The 20,810-nt window shown below is 41.5% G+C and overlaps 2 protein-coding genes across 13 annotated transcripts; one reads left to right on the forward strand and one right to left on the reverse strand.

The window, feature by feature from the left end:
• Window positions 1-2,370: 2,370 nt before the first annotated feature.
• Window positions 2,371-12,688, reverse strand: LOC109895719 (coiled-coil domain-containing protein 158). 9 transcript variants are annotated; one of them, XM_020489648.2, is made up of 24 exons: window positions 11,852-12,688; window positions 11,648-11,702; window positions 11,323-11,465; window positions 10,934-11,130; window positions 10,658-10,767; window positions 10,215-10,521; window positions 10,032-10,108; window positions 9,757-9,867; window positions 9,478-9,592; window positions 9,034-9,153; window positions 8,601-8,798; window positions 8,029-8,481; window positions 7,607-7,775; window positions 7,001-7,144; window positions 5,876-5,988; window positions 5,492-5,668; window positions 5,256-5,339; window positions 5,016-5,135; window positions 4,534-4,682; window positions 4,241-4,300; window positions 4,008-4,057; window positions 3,623-3,799; window positions 3,311-3,415; window positions 2,389-2,502 (listed from the first exon to the last, which is right to left on the reverse strand). In XM_020489648.2, the coding sequence occupies exons 1-24, from the start codon at window positions 11,958-11,960 to the stop codon at window positions 2,435-2,437; spliced, it is 3,411 nt and encodes a 1,136-aa protein (XP_020345237.1). In that variant the 5' UTR covers window positions 11,961-12,688; the 3' UTR covers window positions 2,389-2,434. The 9 variants fall into 9 exon arrangements, 7 of the variants coding, with proteins under 7 accessions (XP_020345237.1, XP_020345236.1, XP_020345235.1 ...); XM_020489647.2 differs by having other exon boundaries at window positions 4,008-4,078; window positions 5,510-5,668; window positions 11,852-12,687; XM_020489646.2 differs by having other exon boundaries at window positions 4,008-4,078; window positions 5,016-5,132; window positions 11,852-12,687.
• On the forward strand, window positions 11,463-20,416 carry LOC109895721 (cyclin-G2-like). 4 transcript variants are annotated; one of them, XM_020489651.2, is made up of 8 exons: window positions 11,463-11,548; window positions 16,975-17,104; window positions 17,216-17,353; window positions 17,550-17,800; window positions 17,941-18,019; window positions 18,111-18,209; window positions 18,477-18,679; window positions 18,909-20,416. In XM_020489651.2, exons 1-8 carry the CDS (start codon window positions 11,502-11,504, stop codon window positions 19,021-19,023), a joined length of 1,062 nt encoding a protein of 353 aa, XP_020345240.1. In that variant the 5' UTR covers window positions 11,463-11,501; the 3' UTR covers window positions 19,024-20,416. The 4 variants fall into 4 exon arrangements, with proteins under 4 accessions (XP_020345240.1, XP_020345241.1, XP_031686141.1 ...); XM_020489652.2 differs by lacking the exon at window positions 11,463-11,548 and adding an exon at window positions 12,732-12,973; XM_031830280.1 differs by lacking the exon at window positions 11,463-11,548 and adding an exon at window positions 15,249-15,861.
• Window positions 20,417-20,810: the final 394 nt, after the last annotated feature.

Here is a 20,810-nt window from a genome sequence, read left to right on the forward strand (position 1 = left end):
CCTTTTTGCAATAAGACATAAAGGGCATCTTTCCAAACACATTGAAAGGGTTTTAGTCCAACAGACTGCTTAATCTGTGTCCGAGAAACCAGACCCTAAAATATACATCAGATGGTCCACGCACACACAATTCTGAATTATAAAAGTAATCAACTCTTACGCTGTTGTTTCGGCATGACTTTGTTTTGCTTACTTGTAACAACACAATTGAATGTACTACTTACAGTTTGTCCTTCATCCGATAGTTGTTTGATCAGGTTGTGTCCTGGGGCCGGATGTGTGTGTGAACAGAGCTTCTGCAGTGACTTCACCAGACGACTGCACTGAGCTGTGTGAAACCATCGTACAGGAATCCGAGTCAGAGGAGGAAGTGAGAGAGGGACCATCTGTCACTGCAATGTCATTTCCAGAGAAGTTTGTTTTGGGGCAAACTCTTCATTACCAGGGTATAAGCTGTACATCTAGTGCAGGACCGGTTCCTGGCATAAGCGACATAAGCGATTGCTTAGGGCGCCCGGCCACAAGGGGACCTGTCATGCCAAATAGTGTCCACCTGCCAAAGTGTCCCCCCTGCGTCACAGTGGGAATCCCATTGTGATGCAGTGGGGGACACTCTTTGGCAGGTATTATTTAGCATGACAGGCCCCTGACCAAAAAGAACTGTCGGGATCTCGACTTACTATTGAGAGTAAGATTAGTCTTGCCATCTATCTTAATGTGTAGTAATCATTGCCGAATATCAACCGGACATGCAGGGCATGTGCCCTGACCTTTAGTCATTGTCACTTGTTAGTCATTCTCACTCAGATATCATATCAACATGGCATAAGTCATTGCAAAATGTGTAAAATTGCAGGAAAATGGGGCCATGAAAATGTTTTGCCGTGAGGTGGGGGCCCCCTCAACCAAAACTCACTTAGGGCTTGTCATGCCAAATAATGTCCCGCAGAGGGGGACACTATTTGGCATGACAGGTCCCCAAAAGGCTAGAGCCGGCCCTGATCTACTGGTATAAGTACTGTTGATGTAGGATATGGAGCCAACAGTCTGTGCTGTTAACCCTTTTCTTTTTTTTACTAAAGGATGGACGATTCCTGCCCAAAGAGCTGCAAGCAAAACAGATCAGTGCCAAGGAAGACCAGATAATCAATGTCAAACGACTGTGTTCCACATTCTCAAGAGGAGGACATCAAGAAAGTCAAGCTTTTCTGTGACTGGGTCGCCTCATTGCTAAGCACAGCGAACACAAACCTTCCATGACCATAAAGAAGGTGAGGAGGACTGCGTACATAAACACAGGAAGTAGGGGTTCTGAGGGTGTTGCAGCACCCCCTGAAAAATAGATATATTTTTCTTCACTGAAGTAGTGCCCTGGGCCTTTACGAGTCCTGTATTAGCAGACCAATATAGCAGTCTGTATTTTTTTTCTTGTTTCCTGCCTATGTAAAAATATATATATATATATATAAAATAATGCTCATGTTCAACAGAGCAAACCAGGAACTAAAAGCCCCAAATATGGAGCATGGTTCCTAGATGCTAAAACATGGAAGTAAAGAGATGCTGATGAACCATTACGAGACCCCAAAATCATCCCTGAGGACATTGAGTTTCCACCAGAACCAAGTGAAATGGTGGGTCTTTGGTATAACTTGTCCTTGTTCTTTGTGGGTATTTATGAGACAATTGATTTTGAGAGACCATCAATCCCCCTTGACGTTTCAGTTAAAATGATCTGAAATTATATTAGATGCATGGGACTCAAGCGTTCATCATCAGCACGGGGCTGAGGGTAGGGTATGACAACATTGCTTCACGTTTACGTAGTGAGTGCTTCCCAGCACAGGCGTAATGCTTTTCCTGGGAAGATAGAGACCATATTGAATGGCAGATTATTATTAGATTAAAAATATATTATATACAGATTGCTTGACTTTTTAACTTGGGACTTTTCTTCTATTTTTCGGTTTCTGAGTCTTCTCTTTGCAGAAGAGGAGCGAGACAATTGATCAAGGCCAGATGCAGCAGGCCCTGCTTCAACACGGAAAGGGAAATTGGTCCTTCAGGCATGTTTCAATAGGCATTATGTAGGTCAGTTTCACAATAGTACACAAGAATAAGACACTATGCTGGTAAAAAAGAAAAAGTGGATCTTAATTTCTCACGCGTTTCCAGATCATGTTTAGAAAACATTGACTGTCTGTCAATGCATGTACATCACAGATCATCCTCAGTTACCTTGAATAAATGACATATTTTTATGAACAACAAGAGATTGGCACTAAATATGATGACAGAAGGATAAACAATCTTGCTGTGTTGAAAGTAACATGCCATGGACATTGGCAATTTCAATTAATAATAAAAGACTAGTCACAATAATCAGAGTGCCTTCATTTAAATACAAGTTTATTTTTGTTACACATGTAGACAGTCACCCAGAGCCTTGCTTGTCTTTGAACATCAACCTCCTCTCCTGACCCTTTATCATAGAGGACATGTCTGTAAAAAAAAAAAAAGTTTCTCACAGAAAGTGAGTTTTCATGTCAAATTCCACCTTTAGGACAATCCAGTTTATCGGACAAACAGCAAATTGAATTTCTCCGGATTAATCAGGAATTCATGTTTTTCCTGACATTTATTTTATTTTTTAAATTTACGGGTTGGTTGTTTAGCAACAAAAGCTATGCATGCTCAACAATGGGGCAAAACAGACAGGTTGACTTGTTAACATGTAAACTATATTTTGTCTCCAATGTTTAATAAAAACAAATACATTTGCACAATGAGCACTTATTGTCTCACAAATACATTGATACATTGGTTAGCTAGTTTGTGAATTTTATCCATATTAGCATTGACATCAGCATTGAAAAATCAGTCAAAACATGGTATCAAGAATAAGATGAAACAAGCCAATTGTGATTCCCCACATGGCAGTTTCTTGTCATTGTTGGTAGATATCTGGCCATCCAGAATCAAAACAAGTCACGGACTTCTGCCCCATTGAAGCGTGTGCATCGTTTGTGACGTTGTCAGCTAAACCATCTATTTATACAATCATGAAATTGACCTACCCAAGCCAATATCCTCTTTTTTCTGATTACATTCCTATTAAATATGTCTGCTACACGAGGCAGGGAAGGACAGACAAAAGACTGGATTCTCACAACTGTAGAGTGTGGACAACATTGGTATCTAGGCTAATTCAACACTAAATACAGATTCAGTTCTTTAGCACGGATGTCAGTCACCGATCACTGCACAACAGTCATATGAACTCAAAAAACAGTGTCTTGGCTCAACAAACCTTGGTTCTTCATCTGCAAGTCATCCACCATGTTTTGAAGGCTGTCCAGTTTTCCTTGCAAGTGCTTGCATGTGCGTCCTGTCAACTCAGCCTGCGGATTGGCCACTGGACAAACATTTAAAGTGAAACCACAAGTAACTCACTCAAAAAGGTCAACAGATTAGAGTTCAGAAATTCAAACATTATTATGACGACATACTGTAGTAACAGCGGAACTTCAAGCCCATTTAACTGGTGCAAAGAAGGCCTCGGTCAACTCCCACATTGGTTACACAACAGAGGTGTAATAACACTGAAGGCAGTTGGACTTACAGGTGCACATGTCTGCAAGAGGGCTTCCTGCCTGAGGCAGAGGCCTGCTCGGTTGTAGATGCGTGGGGCTGTGGTCAGTAGTCAGGAGTGAGTGTACAGGGGACGTGTGGCCCAGTGCCATGGCTCGAGGTGACGATGTGTAGCAAGGCAGAGATGCAACAAAAGAGAAGTCCCGGCCTGTAGAAATAGCAAACGATGTCTCAAGTGGAGGAAAGATTAACTGATCAAAATAGTGTGTTCCTTAATCATATTACGTTTGAGGGGACCACAGGGATGATAAAGGAGACTAGAAGAGTGATTCGAAACGTGTGAAATAAGGGAAATTAAGCACATGCTTTGTTAACTGTGTATAAGTGGTTGGTCGTACCAACAAAGACAAACTCACTCTCGCTTGAGAAGGTGCTGTTTAAATTCCGCTCATCCAGATCAGTTGTCCTAAGGAGGTGAGGCACACCACTACACATATTGCATACACAAACATGCATTAGAATGATGCCACAGACACTGCACATGCATGTGGCCTGGGGAGTAGAAAAGCCAAGACACAGGTAGGGGCCGGTTGCCAACTGCCATGCTCAGGCAGTCAGACACAAGAGGTTCAAGGATACATGCTCTTACCTGCTGTAGGTCCCCTTTGTCGTTTTGACATTGTTTGTAAAACAATTGGTGACTTCATTGCTGTAAGATAAATATTTTATTGTATTACATTTGAATAAGAGGCTCCACATTATTTTAGTTAATGGGTTGATTGAGAACCAAATAGAACACAATCTTTGTAAACATTTGAGTAAAAGGTCACTAGTGGTTGTGAAATAAACAGATTGGCGCTCACTATAAAATGTGGGGTGAAAACTAGTAACATCATGACCTCTAATGGTCACATGATCTCTAATAGATGAGGACAGACTTACAGGGTGGTCCTGTGCACTCTCTCTGGAGCAGACGTCCTTTTGATAATGCTGGTGTGTGGTCCGGGGTTCTCAGAAATCACACGTCGCAGCTCTTTGACTAGAGAACGCAGCTCCATAGTGGGGCTTTCCAGCAGCCGCTGCGACTTCAACTGCAAGAGGGGTGAAGAGGTGCTGTGTAAAATACCATTATGGCCAATACCAATAAGGATTACAGTATATTCAACACATACATCTTTTGTTTACTATCTGGAATCCCTCCATGCTTTGAATAAATTGGCTTAAATCCGGCCAAGTCAAGTCAAACGGTTGATGAGCGAGTCTGTCGTGCTACCACAGGAATGCAATCAGGGTGTGTTTTTAATTTTGGGTTAGTCAGATGTGCTGAGCTTGTATCTTTGTTTTCCACAGCTGAATAAACAGCGATAAAGCCAGGCCCTGGGAGGATTGGAGCCATTTTGTAGGAGATTTCTGTATTGATTTACCTCTAGCAGGCAGTTAGAGCGGTGCTGGGTTGAGGTTAGTGCATTCCGGGCTGTTGGGCTTGTAGGGGAAGAACGCTGAGCATTACCTGTGTCTCGCAGGTTTTGACCCTGCAGCTCCTGCTGAAAAGACACAGCACTTGAAAAAGCACACAGTAGAAAAGGTAGAGACAGAAACAACAAGACATCATATGCATTAGACCTCTGTAGAGGCAAATGGACACCCGTCTTACTGAACTATACCTGAGCATGCTGCAGCTTCAGCCGTACAAACGCCTGCTCTTGCAACTGGATGAAGTCTTGACAGTCAATAACACTCCCAGACATCTGAGGAACATAGCAAGTGTAAAAAAAAAGGGGGTCAGTCAAAGCATCTATATATATATATAATTAGTATGAATATATCTATATATCTATATCTATATATATCTATATCTATATCTATATCTATATATATATATATATACTAATTTACATACAAGGTAGTGCCACACCACCTTGTGTAGGGTCGCCTCCAGTTTGGCCACTTTCTCCCTGAGCAATCTCTCCAGGGAACGGACGGTCTCCAACTCAGTTGCCATCTGTCTCTTCTCCTCTGTGACTGAGGCCAGCTCCTGGACCTGACGCTTACTCTCCAGACTCTGGTAATGCTTTTCCTGGGAAGAGAGAGACCATATTGAATGGCAGATTATTTAAGTAAACACTAGAATCCCTTATTGTTTAAAACCCCTACATAATTAAGGACACAGGCCTTTTTTCTGTGTGGAAGCCAGGGCACGGGTAATAGTGAGAGAATGGGGATTAACTCAGAATTTGGAGTTTTGCATCATGGAGCCCTAAAGCAGACTGTCAGGTGTTCCTACCTGGCTCAGTTTGTCCATGGTTTCCTCCAGTAGTTGGATTCGGCCCTGGAGAGAGTGGATCTGGTCTCGCTTAGTTTTTATCTGCTTCTGCATTCCCATGGCAACCTTCAGGCCTGGACAGAAAAGGGGATGCAGGGCAGAGAGGACGAGTCAATCAAGGTTCATCTACTCTCATCTCTTTCTGTCTACTCAATGGAGGGGGAGAATGAATTAAAGCCTACATTATACTGAAATTATATTTACATCCAAATTGTCACACAAGCTATTAACAAAAGGTGTATGCCCAATACAAAAGTATAACAAACTCGTCGCAGCTCTGCCACAAAAATGGAAGAGGCAATTGCTCAAAAGAGAAAGGAATGAATTTGTTGGCCTGAAAATCCATGCATGGCTTAAAATGACTAGTATACATTTTACAATTTATCAGTTTTACTTAAGGTCGAGAGGTTTGACAACTATATCAAGGCATCGGGTTTATGAACTGATAGAGAAAACAAATTGACACATCAAAATACATTCTTTTCAATTAAAACTATTATATAAAATTCTTGCCACAAAAATAAGGCCCAATATATTGGGGCATTGAACAGACTCTGCCACAAGGAAACAGAACCAATAGATAATCTCTTTTGGTTCTGTCCTTCGGGGGCTCACTTTTGGTGTCAGGTACAGGACTGGTTGTTAAGTCACGATGTCTGTGTGGACCTACAAACAGTACTGTTAGGAGATCTGAAGAACCACGATCAAACAATGGAAAATATGATTATACTCTTAGGTAAACAATTTATTTTGGGGGGCAATCTCGATAGAAATGGTACAAATAGAGAGGTTTAGACCTTCGTTAAGACACCACAGTAAAACAGATGTATATATTGCAAATCAAATAGTAAAATGGTAGTGTACTGGGAAAGATGGGTTAGTCTGGAAATATGTTGGTTGGGATAAAAAAAATACAAAAATGTATTTCTTCCAGAGCTCTTTACTCATCCATTGCAATAGTCAGTTCTCTCAACTAAAAACCTCATGCCTAAACACAGTGTATATTTCCCATAATCATACAAACACAAAATTCTCTACTATACTATAAATGTTCTCCGTGATGTTTGTCAGATGTGCAGTGCTGACCGTGTCCGTCCACCCCCTCTAGGGTCCTCCTGGCCTGGTCCATCTCAGCCCGGGTGGTCTTCAGCTGGGCTTTGAGACTCACCACCACACCCTCCTGCTCCTCACTCTTACTGCTGTGGAGCCTCTTCAACTCCTCATGCTCCTCTGGACAACAGACAGATGGACACACACAAAGCACAATGAAGGCTTGATGAACATGAAACACATACAGTACATGCTGAAGTGTTTTTCCAACACAGCGTAGCAACTTCATCATTATTCTTGCCTTTTGCCACTAAAGACCTGTATTACCCCAAAGACTGGAGAAATGGAGGCCGTTATATCTAATCATTGAAAGGTCTTCAATATTACAGAATTAATAAAGATCATAATTCATAGAGAAACGTTAACAAATAACGGTTTGGTCACAGGAGTAAAACATTTAATTGGCTAAATCAAGGACACGACGTCAACACAATCGTTTATGTTGATTAGAAGGCCGGCCTCAAGACGGATAACCACAACATTATCCTGCTGATGAAAGAACTGACAGAGTGGGTGCGTCATTTTATCTGTGCACGGGGAATATTCTCATATGAAAGCCATCTATAATGACAGCTAGTGTACCTGTGAGGGTGACCAGTTGCATGCGTTGTATCTCTAGCTCAGCGGTGAGCTTCTGTTTCTCCAGCTTTAGCTCCTTGTCACAGTGGCTCTGTTCGGACAGGCCAGCCTGCTGCACTCGCCTCTCCTTCTCCAGCACTGCCAAACACTCCTCACGCTGCTCCAAGTCTGTCTGTACAGGGTGGGACACAGCAGGGTTTGAACATTATTGGTAGGATAGCTTTGAAAACACACCCAAAAAGAAAACATTGGAGTATTATAATCCAAGACAAGGAACAATTCTTGGTGTTAACTGAGGATTCCCTTGACCTCTGGCCCAGAGGTGGAGGAAACGACCAACCATGAAATTAAAGTAGGATAATGAAATAAACTATGATCAAAACTAAGTAGTCAACTAACTCTAGCTAGCTAACTAACAAACCAACCCTTAGCTGTTGGATCTCCAGCTTGTGCTCACTGAGCTGGTTGCTGAGGCGGCTCTTCTCGTCATGCAGGGAGTCAATGCTACGTCCATGCTGTACGGTCATCTGGGTGGTGCTCTCCAGCTGCAGCCGCAGCAGGTTCACCATCTTCTCCCGGTCCTCCAGCTTGAGCCTCAGCACCTCAGTCTCTGCCCTGAGGGCCTGGCAGTGGCCCTGGGCCTCCTCCAGCCTGGCCCGGCCCTGCTGCGCCTCCTGTTGCCTCAGCTGCAGCTCCCTGTCCCTCTCCTCCAGCAGCGCCTGGACCCTCTTCAGCGCCTCGTCCCGGTCCCCCTGTAGGGCCTGCAGTCTCAGCTCCTCGTCCCTGGCCCTGTTTAGCTGGTCTGTGGTCAGTTTCAGCTCCCCTCGCAGCACAGCCAGCTCCTCCTGCTGCTCCGATTGATGCTTCTCGCCCAACAACTGGCAGAGGAGATACAAAACCATAAGTGTTTGACAACTAAGGCCTTGGTGTAATTTTTCATTTAAAAAAAACAACAACATTTAAACAAACAGCTCAAGGCTTTTCATTTAATTCTCACCTGAGCCTCCATCTGTGCCTGGCAGTCGTCTTTGAGAGATCCCACCAGAACCTCCAGCTGCTGCACCCCCAGGCGTCGCTCCTCCAGCTCCCTGCGCAGCCCGTCGCTGGTCACACTGTGGCCCGTGTCCCGCTCCCGCAGCTGTTTGGTCTCCTCCTTCTCAAGGGCCAACTCCTCACGGACCTGCCGGAGCTCTGACTAACCCCACACGTAACACAGTACCCACTCTTACTCATCGCAGTTTGTGTTCATACATTTGGATTTATTCCCAAATTTTTTTTTTTTATCAAAGCCACTTTACCATTTATATATCAAATACATTGATAGATGTAGGCTTTCTGGAATCTGAAATGCTATGTGCTTTTTCCACAGCAGCAGGGAGCACACTATGGCTGTATCCTCCCTGTTTATGTCTGAGGCTGGGCTGTCTTACCGTGAGCTGGCAGAGCTGAGAGTCCAGCTCCTCTGCCTGCTGGAGAGATCCGTCTCTCCCTCTCTGGGCCTCCTCCACCTGGGACTGGGCCTCAGCCAACTGCTTCTCCAGAGCACTCACCTGGCACACAACATCATGACAACCCAAACCTTCAGAACCTTCACATAGAATATTGCAATGCAGTGGAGGCTGCAGAGGGGAGGACAGCTCATAATAATGGCTGGAACGCCACTAATGGAATGGCATCAAACACATAGAAACCATGTGTTTGATACCACTCCACTTATTCCGCTCTAGCCATTACCACGAGCCCTTCCACCCCAGTTAAGGTGCCACCAACCTCCTGTGTTACAATGTCTACCCCCTAAACTTCTGTTTGAATAGGCCAAGGCCACTATCATTATTCTAATAATTTAAAACACAATAGAGATATGTAGCCATTACCTTGTCTTCATGGATCCGCTGGCCATCCAGTAGATCGGAGCGCAGGATGGAGAAAGCTGACTCCAAGTCCTTGACCTGACACTGGTGCACTGAAGCCTGACTCTCACCTTGTTTTCTGGTCAGAAGGAAATAATGCATGTTTTTGGACACTTTCTGAAAGATAAGACTGATGTTTTACAACTAAATTAAAATATAGGTGATTTAAATTTAAAGCAAATTAATTATTTCAACTCAGGAAATGTGTAGATATTGTATTGCGAGTTAATTAACGTCTCTCACTGTAGCAATTCCACCTGGACAGACAAACTGGAGGCACTGCTTCTGGAGCTGCTCAATTTCTCAGTCAATATCGCCACCTCCTGGTCATGACTGGTAATAAGCTGCTCCAGTCTGGAAGAGAGCAAAGCAAGCCAAGCAAGGCAACTTGACATGTCGCCTCAAGGAACTTGTCGTAAACACTTAGTTTTTTTTAAATCAGAGAAGTGAATGAATGACTAATCCCAGGTAACCCAAGTGACTGAGGCAAGAATTGTCAAAAGTTAATGAAAAAGTACCTTTCCCTTTGCTCCTTCAACTGTATCTCTGCTTTATCTTGGCATTTCTGTTCTTGAGTCTCCATCTGCTCTTCCACCTGGCACAATGAGTTTGGAATAGAAAGATACAATATCAAGAACAACACATCAAACCTTTCACAAAAGTGTTTCGAGTGGCATAAAACATAAGACTGACTGTATTACCAGCAAGAATCTTTCTCTCAGATTGTGATTCTCATGCTCCAAGTCCTGTAATACTTTCTGCACCGCAACTCCCAGTGCGTCATGGCTGGAGTACAAATAGTTTCTACACCGTTTCTCATAAGCCAACAGTGTGGAGTGAACCTCCTGTAGTGTATGCTCCATTGACTCTGCTTTACTGCTTTGTGACTTTGCTTCCTCCTCAGCCTCCAGTAGCCTCTGGTCCCCTGTCTGTTTATTGATTTGCAGCGCTCTGATTATTGCATGCATTTTCCCCATTACATCTGCCTGTTTTCTGCTCTCTTTCATTCTGAGGGACAAAACAATTAACATTCACGCAACTTATATCCTTTACTTCCTTACTTTTACAGTTAAAATGAGATGAGATCTGTCCAAAGGTATACAGTACAAATGGCCTACATTGCAAGGGTTTTAGCATGAATTACCTTAGATCAGTCAGGGCATCTTTCTCAGTCTGGACCTCGTGCAACTTTGTCTGCAGCTTGATGATGGACTGACGCAATTTGAACTTCTGCTGTTCATGAAAAGCACACATCTGAAAAAGTATTAGCAAATGTGCTGCAATCAATGGCAACTCTGTGGCACAGAATTGCATGGCTTTTGAATCGAATAACTTAGTTCAGGAGGCCTCCATCAACCAGATTATATCAACAACTCTCAGCAGGAAAGGAAAATAAATAGTCCCTCCATCTCAGACTAACCTCACTCAGCTGCTTTTGGAGCTCCGACACCTGCTGAGAGTAGTCCTCTATTACATTTTCCAAAACATCTTTCCCGGGGAAGGTTACACCACTTCTGACCACCATCAGATCCAGGCCATCACGGTCATATGTAAGAGGCTGGATCAAAGACGGTCGGTATGGAGACAGTACTTCTGAGTTCTCCTCCGATGAACCATCTGTAAAAAAATAAAATAAAAAGGGGGCAATAGGGAAAACGTATCATAGCAAAGTACTACAGGTAGCTCCAGAATTCAAAATAGGGTAGTGTCATATTTTGACGTGTTACTGTATAGAGCTAGTACTAGCTAGCTTATACGCTTTGCAATGGCTATATTTGTATTAATGACACAAGAAAACCTCATACTCACCCATAAAAATGGGAAAGTAATTGATTTGTGAGGGTGAGCTGCTGGGAAATGTGCGTCCCATTTTATCCATGGTAATTTTAGTTGCATGTTCCACCTCTTCTTGCAGCATTTGGGTCTCCTTGGTTCGTCTGTTGAGCTCCTCACTGTAAAGAAAGCCAACCTAACAAATTCGCTTCCAAATGGATGACGGTTCATGGTGCAAAAGGCAGACTGTTTTCAAATACAGGTAGGTAGGTAGCTAACGTCAGTGTTTTGAAAAAGGAGGTAGGGCAGTTTAACAGGTAACGTGTTATCTAGCTAGAGAAACTTAAAGTGGAAAAATTACCTCAACTCATCCAGATTCTTGTACCTTTTAGGGACAGTACTGGTGTCATTTGTACCTGTAAGGTAGGGGTAGTTATCTTAATTAGATAGCCAAAGAGGGTGGCTCAGTGCTGCCACTGCGGATGGCGCCAGGGACCAGCACTATGACAAATAAGCGTTGCTAGCTAACGACGTTATAACTAGCTAGTCAGGTTAATTGACTTACTTGTTGTTGTTGGAATCTCGTGCAATAATCCATCATCAAAAAATTCAGACGATTTATGGATAGATAAATCACTATCTTTAGGTATGGAATTTTGAGATACAGAAGACATTTTCAGTTGGTTAGCTATCTAGCCTTGTGAGATAGCGTGTGCAAATCCACAAGCGCTTGCAGCTACAAGTAACTACTAACGTTAGGGAAGCTTAATCGCTCGCCATGGAAACCGTTGATTTCGTGCTTTCTTCAGAGTTGGTGGATTTTAGAAACGTTAGCTAGCTAACTCCCCAAACTTGTTCCTGACTTTATAGATATTATCTCAAGAACGAACAGAAAGATTTTTACTTTACTGTTAAATACAAAATATTAAAGGGTAGTAGAACCTGTTGTCATCCACCGGTGCCCGATGGATGTTGTAGTTTACGAGACAACGACAGTCGTTGAATCCGCAAAGATGTTATAATTAACCCAAGATAGACCACAGCCTATTGTTTCCAATGGGGACAAATGAGTCATAGTTGGCAGAACAAGCAAGGAGGTGGGCAGAGCCAAGCCAAAACTAGCGAGATCCTATTGGTAAGTTCTAGCAAGTATTTGCATGTTTCGTTCGGAAACGCCTACTCCGTGCAGTGCGCGTGTACAATACCGACATACGCCTTTGCACTCCTTCTAAACAACGCGGTTTATTTTTATTTGGCAAAGGGTAACGTCTACAAAACTTAGTCCACTCTGCTCATAACATATTATAGTTTTAAGAACAGAAAATGTTTTTGAGATCAAATGTGTAATCGATGAGAAAATGTGCAGAATGTCGGACAAAATCTATCTCGGTCCATCTTCTCCCACTACCGGCCACTGGGCTTCCTCTCACTATCATATTTGGTAGTGATTGGAAACGCCAAGCGGAAGCTTCACATTTATACATTCGTCGAAATAACTCTCATTGTTCTATGGTTCAAGCGTTGTTGTATTTATTTCAAGACGGACATTATCAACACCAACATTACATTAGATTACCATTTAGTAAACATAGTGTTAATTTACGTTATAGCAAACATAATCGAAATGGAAATGTGAATACTGATTTGATATGTGCACAAATTCGTCTTGTTCCAAGCGTTTGGCAAGGTACGAAATGACTCTGTCTTGTTAGCTAACTTAGCTCACATTAGCTAGCCTAGCTTGTTGACCCTTTTTGCTTTGCAGCTGGTATACTGTATAGTCTTAGCATGTAATTTTGAGATACATGTGATCGTTTTTCATTAAAGATGATTAACGTTAATTAATTGCGTCAAAAATAATGTCCCAATATGAGCTTGATACGTGACCTATATACGACCGTTTTTTTTCAGCTAACGTTAGCAGCAAGCTAAATAATATAGTAATCATTCAATGTTTTTTATTTAACCTTTTTTTAACTAGGCAAGTCTGTTAAGAACAAATTCTTATTTACAATCACGGCCTACCCCGGCCAAACCCTAACCCAGACGACGCTGGGCCAATTGTTCCCCGCCTATGAGACGAGACTGCTTGCTTTTCAATACATCCATTCTACTATCAATAACATTTTGTTGGATACCTTTTAAGAAATAATGTTAAAGATGGCAGGCAAAGGTCTCCATGTAAACCATAAAACATAATAATGTTAATTTAGGTTTCATTAAATAAGCCTTATCAGCAGTTTTGTCTATCACTGCATTTGGCTGTTATTTCTACATTTTGGTGAATATGTCATTTCTGTCCATAACATCATTTGCTGACATAATTTCAGGTCAAAATGAAAAGAATAATACTGCAAGCAACACAAGTTACGGATTTGGCTTTTGTTAGCTGATTAACTCCAGCATTTACAATAGAGTTGAGCGGCGACTTCACCTTTTTTTTAACTAGCTACTGATTTCAGCACCCAAAGAATAGCCCACAATTACACACAAGATTGTTCTGTGTAATTGTGTGCTATTCTTTGGTTGCTGAAATAAGTAGTTTTTTAAATGACATTTTATGTGACATTGGTGCTCCAGTCCACCCACCCTAGACACTGCTCAACTCCATTTCAAATTGAGGAGTTGAGTTTAGTCTGCTAAGATTTGTGAGTCCTTTTCTGGATCAGAAATTAAAACTAATGATACTGACGTGAGAATATGTGGGGAATAAACGTTTGTCAATAATGATCACTCATATGCAGATAATGAGATATGATGTAGTTGTTAGTTAGCCAGTCAGTGAATTCCCTATCAACTTGATGAGGCTGCCATTTTAAATACTGCAGTCAGCTAGCCAACTAACATTAGCTAACCACCAAAACGTGACTAACTACAACATGAAAATAATATAGCTATTGTATTTCTGATCAAATATTACCATATAGCTAGACCCTTTCTGCTAAATGTACTCTGAAAAATAAATAATTATATATGTACTCTGAACAAACGGTTATCTAGCAAACATTAGCTAGCCCTATTGTGTCTAAACTAGCTAACCAAGGATATCCATGTGACTTCTCCTGGCAAAATTCCTTTGAAAATCTTTTTCTCAATCTCAAATACTCTTACCACTGTAGCACTGTTCCTAAATAAAGATAATTGTAGACAGCAGTGAAGTTTGAAGTGATTTTATTACGGTTAGCTAGTTAAATGAAAAACATTGAGAGCAATCGTAATGGCGTCTTTTTGTAGGCACTAACGGAGGCTTAAGGCGTGCGCATACATAGGTTCCATTCGCTCCTATCAGAACTCGGCAAGGCGAAGCAACTGTTAAGCTCATGTTTTAAGTATCCCTATATTTCTGTCATTATGGTGCTATCACTCTGTTTTTAGTTCGCCTGTGTAACAGTATAGACTTTACGTCCGTCCCCTCTCCCCGAGCTGGGCGCGAACCAGGGACGCTCTGCACACGTCACCAGTCACCCTCGAAACGTCGTTAGCCATCACTCCACAAAAGCCGCGGTCCTTGCAGAACAAGGGGAACCACTACTTCCAAGGTCTCAGCGCAAGTGACGTCACCGACTGAAACGCCAGTAGCGCGCACCACCGCTAACTAGCTAGCCATTTCACATCGGCAACACCTGCGCAAGAGTCTCACTGGAGATGGGCCTGGCCTGAGTGCAATGGCAACTATGTACTGTGGAAATACGATGAATTAAACGTTGTTAAACTGGAACCTAATCGTTGTGTCATTTTTAGTTAACAGCAACCGTCTGTGCTCGCATAATTCCTAAAGAGCTTCACTTGAAATATTTGAAAAAGCATCAATATAATTTTCTGTTCATCTTGACCCACCCTAGCAACAACATAGCCAGAAACACTTTCTCAAAATAATAAGAATTAATCTAAGATATATCAAGAAATCTCATTTATTTGGAAGTTTTTGCCGAAGAGGTCTTAGTCACGCAATTTTACATCTAGCTAAAATGTTTGGTGCATGAAAACTAGCCGTCTCTCGTCGAATGATAACAAATTCTTCATGTTCCCACACCTACTAGGAGTAGTACTGTTGACCAATCACCGAAGAAGGGGTGTAGGCTTCGGCTACAGAATATGAGAAGAGTGCAACTGCGTCCCGCAATTTGGGACATTCCTGCATCTCCTGTACATAGACGGGGAGGGGCAGGAACACAGTAGGTGGCAGTAATGCACTATGACGTTGGATTCCGACCGCTGATAAAACCCACAGAAGAGACGCGGCCGACAATTATAAAAACGTTAGGGCATCTAGCCTCAGGGGATGCCTTGCTTGACCACACCTTCCTTCCTTGCTCCTGCCCTGCTCTGCCTATTCCACCAATCCATGTGTTTCTTATGGACAGAAAAGAGCAGAAGCTCTGAGCTGTCCGATCAGGTCCAATTGTTTACTGAGCGGCGACAATGGTAGCTAGCTATAGCTAGTACACACGGGCAGATGGCGTCTTTCGCCCCAGGTGTCGCTAACCGCCCCAGGTGTCGCTAACTAGCAAGTTAGCTAGCACACGGTGCTGTCCAAGACTCGCCCGCTGTGCTAGCGGGAGGCGGGGGCGACTGGTAGGCAGTTGCACACTATTGCCGAACTTCGACTTGCCTCAATAAGAACATGTGTGTGCTCGAACACCCGGAAAAAAACTGTTTTGACTGGGAAGCATGCAACAGACTTAACTTTAGCTTGTTGGCTACAAGCTGTGGTAAATAAGGTCTGTGGTAAACACAGGCTTCAGAGATCTTATACGTTTTGTTCTACGTGATCATCTTCATCATCTAATGTAACTTTTTGTGAATTTTGAAGCATTTATGTAATCAAAATTATGCTTCATAATTCATAAAGGTCATGTTAACTGACTGATGCTATCTCATAGAACAAAACGTATAAGATCTTCTAAGCCTGTGTTAACCTCAGACCTTATTTTTGGCGTTTATCCCAAAAACCCAGTCTTTCCCCATACATTTCCCCCATAGGAATGGCTGAACGAACCAGAGATTTAATTTCCGTTTTTCAGGACTACAAACTAGCGAGCTCTATTCTGCAGCATAAATCTGACCTACTGCCGACAGCTTCATGGTGCAGGGCAAGTGAAAAGGGAAAAATACTTTAAAATCACAGCAACAGAAGATGTCCTGACTGAAATAGCTGGATCAAATGTAAAACGTGAAATTGAGTTCTGATTGTGTTCTCAACTGTACAATATCGAGCATGTGAGCTCAGAGATGTGTGAAATTGTGACTTAAATCAGATAACTGAACCTTTTCAGATGATGGCATTTTCACATTGACCTGAAATGACCAATTCCAAGCATTTCAAAGGCACATGTTGACAGGTGGTCATGCTTAAGTGTTATATCAAGGATCCAAAATCTGATCTGAACAAAATATTATTGCTAATTATTTTCTCTTGTGTTTAGCTGTTGTTTTTATTTTTACAACTGAGAAACCTTTGCCTGTCACTGTTTTAATTATCAATAATGCTATGCTTTTCGTTTTCAAGAATTGTATTGGGCCTATTGTAAAACATAGCTAGCAATCTAGCTAGCTATGATTATGGGTGGCTACCATTTACATTTTGACACCCTGTGGGTGGGGTAAAACAGTCCCCCTTTCTCTGAGGGAAATGTTACAGTTTATTTGTTTTGAATCTAATCACATAAAACAACATGTTTTTTTCAGGATGCAGGATCTTCAAGACCTTGACAATGAAACATGTTGGCTTGTCAAAGAGCTAAAGTCATACATTGCTCAAGAAGCAGACTTTTTACCAAGGGAAACTGGCCTCAATATAATGGAGTCTGCAGCAGAGGTAGGTATTGCTATCCCAGTGACCCAGTTCTATATACTGTACTTACCTTTCAGTAGTGTTTTGATGTGCTATTTTGATGTTTTGTTGTGGTGTTTAACATTAATTTTTCAGAATCACAATGGAGTCTCTGCAAAATGCAGAAATGCCAAAGTTGAAGACCTGTGGAGCCTGGCCAGTTTCTTTGGTTTCAGCACCCAGACATTTGTCCTAGCTGTCAATCTACTGGATAGGTTCTTAGCCATTATGAAGGTGTGTATTTTAAAGATATTTGTTTTGTGATGTGGTCACACTGAATATTCTACATAATTACATTTTGTTTATTGTTTGATACCTGTCTTGTTGTGTAAATTTGCATGCTTTTTATTTCGTTTTTAATTATAATCGAACTCTGCAGAAGTAGCCCATTAATGCTGACTAGTGTATCACTATAATGGCATGTTCACAGGTCCAACCTAAGCACGTGCCCTGCATTGGAGTCTCCTGTCTCCATATTGCTGCCAAAATGGTTGAGGACGAGTGCAACATCTCACCCACCCATGAACTCATCCGCATCAGCCAAAGCAAGTTCACTGTGTCTGACCTCAGCCGAATGGAGAAGATCATCTCTGAAAAACTCAACTTGGAGCTCAAAGCCATCACAGCCTTAACTTTTTTACACTTATACCATGCTGTCATTGTATCACTTACATCAGAAAGGTGAGCACTTTGTTTCTCAATTGATCACTTTTCACGTTATGCCATCAGTGATGTATTTTTCCAATGGTTAGAAGCTGTAAAGTTGATATCCTAATGATCAGTTGACATGAGGATCACATGAGAGTTTCCTTTATTTTAAGGGGGGAGATCCCAAGCATTGAAAGACTGGAAGCCCAGCTAAAAGCCTGCTTATGCCAGCTTATTTTCTCTAAAGCAAAAGTAAGAATTATTCTCAGGCCAATACACTTTTAAATGACAAGAATGTTAACTTTGAGTTGTAGGACTGATACGTTATTTTTTTTTCTTCCAGCCATCGGTGCTGGCTCTGTCTGTCATTACTCAGGAATTTGATGCCCTCCAGTCTCTTGCCATGTTGGAAATTGTCCAAGAACTCCAAAGGCACTTAAAGGTATTATACAGTTTACTTACATAGCCCTCAGTTTGATATGACGGTGTTGTGACCAATGACAGTTATTATATTGTTAGAATACAAAGTCCCACTGAGGCTGACACTGGCATTATACTTTACCCTGGCACTGAACAAGTGAAGTCATCTGACAACATGCTACATGAAACTAGCACCTTCTGGCTTGGATGACTACTCTATTTATTTATATTTATTTATTATATTTATGTCTTCTGCCAGCTTCTCAAATGTTTCCTGTTCCCTTCACAGATTGTTGACAGTGAGTTACTCTACTGGAGGGGACTCGTGGCCAAATGCATGACTGAGTACAGCTCAAGTGAATGTAGCAAACCAGACAACAAAAAACTGGTGTGGATCGTGTCCAGACGAACCGCCCAAAATTTGCACGCTAATCACTTCAGTGTCCCTGAACTGCCGACTATTCCAGAGGGCAGCTGGGATGAAAGTGAGAGGTAAACAAACAGCCCCTTTTAATGCACTTCACTGTTTAATAATATAATAACATTTTGACTACATTAGAGCTACTGTGTGTGAACATAAAGGCTCATTATTGAGTTGTACTGCAGCGCAATGCACCACATCACTTCTACATTTCTATGATGTTTCAGGGAAGAAAGAAAAGTTAACGCACTAATCTGAAGATGGTAATGATTACATCTGTTCTCCCCTGCATATATTTAGTGAGGATTCCTGTGAGGATATGAGCTGTGAAGAGGACAGCCTGTGCGGCTCTCCTGGCAGTGATGCAGAGGGAGCCTTCTTCCCCTCAGAGTTTTGCAACCAGGGCAGAAAATGATACTCCTCTCTTTTTGATGAGGTTAAATTCTCGATAGGGATTGTATGTGTAACCAGGGTGCTAAATGTAACTTTTCCCTAAATGTAACTTTCCTTGTCGTTCGTAAAACATTTATGTTAATTACTATACAGTATGTATGGCAGATGGGTATCTAACTCAAGCTGCCTGCGTGACTTGTTAGACCTCTGAGCTAAAGCCTAGGTGTGGAAGCTAACAAATCTTCCGGTCCAAAGTAAGTTTACTGATCACGGGAGCGTATTCAACAAACCACCTCTGCTACATACGTATGTATTCTGGAAATACTGAATGACAGGACCTACCAAGTGCCTGTGTTAATCCATGTGCAGTTTTAAAAATGTTGTTATGATTTTAGATAGATCTTAGTGGAATTTAAATTGCAATATCTTGGCAGCTGACTGGCAATAAGATCTTAAAATGCCTTTTTAAATATGTTCCTGGTGTCAATCTATGTCAAAACTTGACACATTCCAGTTGTCATTAAAGGGATTGTTCATCCAAATTTAAAATGAGACATATGTTTCCTTACCTGTCGTGTAATAAGCAGTCTATGCACAAGGTATGACAGCAATCCATGCTTTGGTTTAGTTTCCCTGGCACTGTTTCCACATGCTAACATTTTAGCATTTGTGGCACAAATCCCATTCAAGTCATTGGTATTAGCTGTTTTTGTACATCTACACCAAATCATACAAAAGTATCTCAAATTTATTATGAAGCTCAACAAAGTCACTTCTAAATGTTTTGAACATTTTGCATGAAAAATACAACATTAGATTTGTTCCACAAATGCTAAAACTTTAGCATGTGCTAGGGATGCTAAACCAAATAATGGATTGCTGTCAAACCTTGTCCATAGACAGGGTAAGGAAACCAATACAGTATGTAATTTGGGTGTACTACCCTTTAAGCACAATGGCAAAACTATTTTCTACCTAGGATGTCCGTCCCGCACACTAACTGTTCAATCAATGGGAAATACCCAACATCGGTACATTGTGCAAGTTTTACCTGTTTTATAGAATAGTATTAATGTAGTAGTTGCCAATTCACCATGTTATTGTAATGTGTTTGTGAGATTATATGCAGGATGATACTGTATTCTATTAATGGTGGCTTGTATGGAAGTATGTCATTTGGGATTCTGTTAGAGAATGATGGTGATTGTTGATTCAGTACACGTGCAAAATATTTATATGTAAATGAATAACACATTTACATAACTTGTATAAGAAATTATTTTAAAAAAGGGAATGTGTTATCATTCTTTGTGAATAAGCCATTTTATGTTACTGTATATCAACATGTTGTTATAAACAAACCATGTTTGCTTGGAAAAAAGAACCCTGCAAACAAAAGGATTACAATTTTTAAACCCTGTTGTGTTTTCCCTATTATTGTTAAGGCCCAGTGCAGTCATTGATTTTCCTGTACTTTATACAGTGCATTCGGAAAGTATTCAGACCCCTTGACTTTTTCCACCTTATGTTACGTTACAGCCTTATTCTAAAATGGATTGAGTCGTTTTTTCCCCCTTATCAATCTAGACACAATACCCCATAATGACAAAGAAAACGTAGTTTTTTTTGTTATGCACATTTATACATAAAAAAATTTGAATATCATATTTACGTAAGTATTCAGACCCTTTACTTAGTACTTTGTTGAAGCACCTTTGCAGCGATTACAGCTGTGAGTCTTCTTGGGCACACCTGTATTTAGGGAGTTTCTCCCATTCTTCTCGGCAGATCCTCTCATGCTCTGTCAGG

This window comes from Oncorhynchus kisutch, linkage group LG8, assembly GCF_002021735.2.
Source record: "Oncorhynchus kisutch isolate 150728-3 linkage group LG8, Okis_V2, whole genome shotgun sequence".
Classification (NCBI taxonomy): domain Eukaryota; kingdom Metazoa; phylum Chordata; class Actinopteri; order Salmoniformes; family Salmonidae; genus Oncorhynchus; species Oncorhynchus kisutch.